Genomic DNA, 6,000 nt, shown 5'->3' with positions numbered 1-6,000 from the left:
TCAAACTCAGGGAATGGGGTGAAAAAGTTCATATTCCACACAAAGCTCATGGTAGCCACCTACAAAAACAAACAAAAACACAAAAACACAAAAACAAAATGTAAGCTCCACACAATGAAGTTAGTTCACAAAAATCACAGAAAAACAATTAAAAATAAATGAAAAGAATTAGAATTTCTAAACATGGATCCCACATGGTTTTATTGGGATCTGGTTTGAAATAAAGTGTCCTTTGTTCCAGGACACAACACTAACACACAGGTTTCACGACACAAAAATCAAAAGTTGCAAAAATCCCCAATTTTGTCCTACGTGATTTCATGATAACCTGTCAGGACAAGTTTTTATAAATCTGCAGAACGGCCTAGTAAACTGTGTCAATTCTTACTAAAAATTCACAGAATCATTCTCGATATAATTTAAAATCTGGCATAATTTACGGAATTGAAAAGTTCTATGCGAAACTCCCAGAACAATTATTCTAAGTAAAAAAATACAAAAAAAAAAAACAGAAAAATTATGTATCTGGACAGATTCGCGTAAAATGCTGCAAAAGTATGTTAATCGAAATCAGATGTTGTCAAAAATTTGCAAAATGTAAATAGACTCATTCAGAGTCCGAACCCAATTTACAGATTCGAAATATGAATATGGGATCTCCATATACACTTAAAACAAAAATAGGAAAATCACAATGAAAACATAGAAAATGAGCTAATGTTTTTTTTTTGAAACTAAACCCCTCTTCTAATTAACTAATTTGTCAGAAATACAAAACCTAATTACTCATTTTAAACAAAAATTAAACAAACTTCAGATCCTAATTAATCAGACAAATTAAACAAAAAAAAAGAATAGAAAATGAAACAAAACAAAATGCTAATGAGATCTAGACGATGACTCGATTTAGACAATGACCAATTTGAGCCATCGAACTATCTACTTTTTTTTCTATTTTCAATAAAAAAAGACATAAGCACAAACCTAATAAAATTGCAGAGATCCTAATTTATCAGCAAAATAAACAACTAAATTAAATAAAAATAATAATAACGCTTTGGATTGAACATCAGTCAATCCAACCCACTGATCGATCTTACTATCTACTTTATTTCCAATAAAAAAAATGCAGATCTAATGTATATCAATAACTGAAATCTAATCTAACTTAAAAAAAACAATGCTAATTAAAACATAAATAACAAATTAAAATCTACAATTGAGAAAGGAGAAGAAAGAAATACCGAATCACAGGTCTGACATTTCTCGATGGCTTGGGTTGAGAAAAGAGTGAATCTTTGCCTCTTGTAGTATGCAACAACTCTCCAAGAGTGGATCCCACACTCATAATGAAGAATAAAATTGAAGAAAAGACAATGAAGAGGAAGAGAAATAAAGAAGTAGAAGAAAAAAATTGATAGATGAAGAAGAACAATGATTTTGGGGATTTGTGTGGAAGAGATGGAGGGGATCAAAGAGAAGGGTGGCTGCTGTGAAATGAGGGCCAAAATTGCTCCACGACCCCCTTTAAGTGAGTTTTTATAATATTTTTTAGGTTTTGCAAAATTTTTGAAATTACTTCATAATTTATAAGTTAATTTAAAATGCTACCTAAATGTATTCTAAAATACAAAAAAGGAGGTGGCGCCAAGTAGGAGAGTTTTTTTTGAAAATTTTTGCAAATGGATCTGAGTTAATTAGGTGATGATCACGTTTGGATTGGATCCAAGATCCATTGGACATGATTTGGACCAGATCGGGAACCACTTCTTTTTGAAATTTGCTCTAAAATCGTAAAACGACTATAACTTTGTCATTTTAACTTCGAATTGTCGAATCGTAACTCTGTACTACCTGAAACATCATAAACATGTGCTTCAACATAGTAAAAGACACCACAAATGCATGAATTTAATAATAATAATGAATGCATTTTCATGCATTATCAATCTGTTATATTTGCTTTTAAAAAAAGAGAATTTCAAAATTAAGTTTCTTTGAAAAAAAAACCAGGCATTTTTACATCAGTCATGGCACCAATTTAAGTTAGAATCTGAATCAAAACCTGACCCAATTGCAATTTTTATATACAAATAGCTTGTTTTTTGCTATACTTTTTAATCCATATTATCATTTGTATTTTAGATTCAGATTCAACCTTGACTCCTTGGATCTGGTTCAGATCCGAATCCAGATCTACTGTCTACATATTGGATCATGTTTCAGTAAGATCCGTCTCGAATCCCACCCGTTTGCACCCGTAGGACTAGGGGTTGACAACTGGTCGGTTTTGGTTCGGACCCAGGTAGAACCAAACCTGTAAACCCGATCCGTTGGCATCCTTACCTAGTACTGACACCCTTGTCCGCCTCCTTTTTTTCTCTCATCTCAAGACGGAAGGGTATTTTGGTAATTTCTGAAACCAACGAACCCAATCCTGTGTCAGAGCCTCCCACCCCACCCTACGCTACCGGCTCTGCAAATCGGCAGCGGAGAGCCACCATGGGAGGAGGCGGAGCTACTCTGGACATGGAGGTAGCTGCGGCAGCGATCGGCGTGTCCGTACCCGTCCTTCGGTTCCTCCTATGTTTTTCGGCGACGATTCCGGCGAGTTTGGGGTGGCGGATCGTCCCGGGGGCGTTCCCGAAGCACCTCTACTCTGCCCTCACGGGGGCCGCCCTCTCCTACCTCTCCTTCGGCTTCTCCTCCAACCTCCACTTTCTCGTCCCCATGGTCCTCGGCTACGCCTCCATGCTCCTCTTCCGCCGCCGCTGCGGCGTCTTCACCTTCTTCTCCGGTTTCGGCTACCTGATCGGATGGTACATTTGATTCGTTCTCTCCCCTTCTTCCTCCTCCATGATCTCTCGTAGATTTGATTTTCTTTCTTCTTCTCGTTTAGGATTAGATCGGTTCTGTTTGCGTCGGGTTATGATCGTAGCGAGAAACGTGAGGAATTTGAAACTTGAAATTTCTTAGCTATTTGTGATTCTTGATCACAATCACAGAAAGAATCACAAACAACACAAACATGAAAACGTGTAGCCTGTGATTCTGAATTCTCTAACTGTGAAAGTTGGTCATAAGAGCGAACTTGTGACCAGTGTTGTAAGTATCGTTACTTTTGGATTATGCGTGTGTATCGTAAGATACACCCTTCTATCGTACCATACATGGTCTTCGGCGCACTTTAAAATAGGCCGAAAGATGCTATAAGATGAACAGGGATAACAATGGCACATTCAAGTAACGAGTGAAACCAATTGAAAATCTAGTGAAACTATTGCCATAAATTTTTTTATGTAATATAAAAGTATGAGTCTTGTGCCATGTTCTTAATATTTAATATTTTGCATTGTTTTCGTGAGATATGCTTGCAATATTATCCATGATTCTATATTAGTTGATGTTTGATGATGTCTTATTCAGCTCATAGAGACATAAATGCTTCATATGTGATTTTATGATTGTATTTTGTGCAATTCATCATTGTTTCATGTGATATGATTTTTTTTAGAATTTTTGCTAATTTTTTCTGATTTTTCTTGATTCTTTATTAAAAATTTATGATACATTTACTATACTATATGATATGGTGTTACTTTGAGCCCGACCAATACTGGTAAAGATACTATACTTACAACCTTGCTTGTGACCAACAATCACAGGCTGAGGAATCACAACTAAAAATCATAGGCTGAGGAATCACAGCTGTGACCAAAACAAACATTTAATGTGAGGTTCTCCTTCGCGGATAACAAGATTTGTGACTATTGGTCTCAACATTTGTAGCAGTACTTGTTGAACTATTTGACCTAGGCGCATGAGTTATGGTTACAGGGTCAAGCCTTCCATCCTTAATTATGCCTTTATCAAGGTCTATGTTAGTTTGGTTGGTCTTAACTTATATCTTTATCCACTGATAAGCCAAGGAAAGTTTGGTGACTGAGGTTGATTACTTACATGCACAAAGAAAAGCATTAGAGCACCTAAAAATGTATTACTAATGATCAAGTGAATGTTTGATATGTATTATTACTCGATGCTTGTAGAGATGCAATCGTTTTCCTGTGTACAACTTATACCAATCACCATCTTTTATACTGTGGTGCTTTACAATTTGCAAATGATTGTTGATTGTGTTTTTCCCTTTTTCAATTTTAGACTCAATTTGCTACATCAATTACTGTTGCATAATGGTTTGTCAAAACAGCTGAACCAGATTTTCTCATAAGCTTGTTTGTGATGTTCCTTTGTTTTCCTTGGTGGATATTTTGTGGCTTTTACCTGAATTGGATTTGATTTTGGAGTGAAGAAAACAGATGTGTGAAAATAAGGGCTCCTATTTTGGAGCTGTGTCTGACTGTTTTCTGACTATGCAATTGTTGCCATTTGTAATTTTGTATTGAAGATATTCCCAAATGTTTGATATAATCCTTTTCTTTTCTCCCTAAACCACTAACTTCATTGGTCTTTCTTTTCAATAGTAGTAAAAATTAGTTTGCTATTCACAAAGTAGTTATCTTTACAAAATCATGACATCTCTGGTTCTCTATTGCAGCCATGTATATTATATGAGTGGGGATGCATGGAAGGAAGGAGGCATTGATGCAACTGGTATCATCTGGTGGACCTCAGGGACTTTTTTTCATTCATTAACTAATTGTTCAAGAAGATTAATTTTGCATCTGATGAAAATTGATTAAATTTTCTAGAGTCTAGTCAATGCCAAAAGCATCATTTTACTAGCACATTCTGTTCCAAAAATGATTTGTGGGGGCGCTTGGATGACACCCAAAAATAGATTTTAGTGATATCTTGTAATCACATTCTCAGGAATTTTTGGATGACCTTGGAAACAAGGAAAGTTAAAAAAGCAACTTTAGAAAATGTGCTACTGGAGGGGAATTATTGATTTAAAAAAAGAAAATACAATGAACCCATTCAAGAGAGAAACCTAAACTTCATTTCTTGGGCTTACACTTCCTTCAACTCTCTATATCCCTGTTCCCAGCTGTCATACTATATAATGCCCCTCTATGCTTCTCCTCCACACACCCCACCTTTCAATTTGCACAGTTCATTTATCCATGGGCTCACTGGAAAATGATGAGACAATGCCACCGTGTGTCTAGCATAAACCTTCCTACTTTTCTAGCTATCTGCACTTAAAAATGACTTGGAATAACGCCTCATGCTTGGGGAAGGATTTTTCCAGTCATTTCTGACTACATGATTGTGGAAAGATGGTGACATGGGTGTTGTCTGAAAGGGGAATGGCCAGTTAGATGTTAGTGTGAAAATATCTCAAAAGAGATAATGTGCATAAAAAGCACAACCACCACAAAGGGAAATGTGCACAAAGGCACACGAGCACTTAAAACAAGATGTACCCAAGGTACAAAAAGAGAACACAAATGCAGAAATATAAAGAATTTTATTGAACAATGGAGAACAATGCTCCAAGCATTGAATGACATTTAAGAAGGGGGGTCATGTAATGAAATATGCGGAAAAGAAATGTATGTCCTACAATGGACATTCACACATAGAAATCAAAGAACAAGTCCAAAAGAGGACATACACAAAAGCCAATAATGGCTAGAAAGCATAAAATCTTATAAAGGCACTAAAAGGCTTGAAGAAGCCACACGTACAAAGGGGGAGACCCCACTTATTTATAGGCAAGAGAGGAGTGAGGGAGAGTTAGAAAAAAGAAAGAGAGAGGGACCATTGGGAGTCCCAACAAGGAGTGGTTGGGCTCCCAACGGTCACAATTGTGACCGTTGGGGGCCCAACGACTCTTTGTTGGGGCCCCCAATGGCTGTGCATTTAATGCACAAAAGGTACAAAAAAACAAAAAAGAAATAAGAAAAAATAGGAAAAGAAAAAAGGAAAAAACGAAAAAAGAAGAAAAAGAAAAAGAAAAAGTCTACAATGCCCCTATTGGGCGAGTTTATAGAACTACCCCTTATCGGGTAGTGTATGATAAATATATTTATA

The 6,000-nt window shown here is 36.2% G+C and overlaps 1 protein-coding gene across 1 annotated transcript in view; it reads left to right on the top strand.

Annotated features, from left to right (window-relative positions):
• The first annotated feature begins 1,461 nt into the window (after positions 1-1,461).
• LOC149842673 (lysophospholipid acyltransferase 1-like) overlaps positions 1,462-6,000 on the top strand; it is a 39,376-nt gene continuing 34,837 nt past the window's right edge. Inside the window, exons 1-3 of the mRNA XM_090000717.1 lie at positions 1,462-1,531; positions 2,447-2,819; positions 4,559-4,614. Of these exons, the coding sequence (XP_089856843.1) occupies positions 1,462-1,531; positions 2,447-2,819; positions 4,559-4,614 (499 nt within the window). The remainder of the gene's footprint in view (positions 1,532-2,446; positions 2,820-4,558; positions 4,615-6,000) is intronic.

The sequence above is a fragment of the Nuphar pumila genome, chromosome 3, assembly GCF_984573655.1.
Source record: "Nuphar pumila chromosome 3, dmNupPumi1.hap1.1, whole genome shotgun sequence".
NCBI lineage: Eukaryota > Viridiplantae > Streptophyta > Magnoliopsida > Nymphaeales > Nymphaeaceae > Nuphar > Nuphar pumila.
Note: the sequence above shows the minus strand (reverse complement) of the source record. Positions and strands in the feature narration are given on the sequence as shown.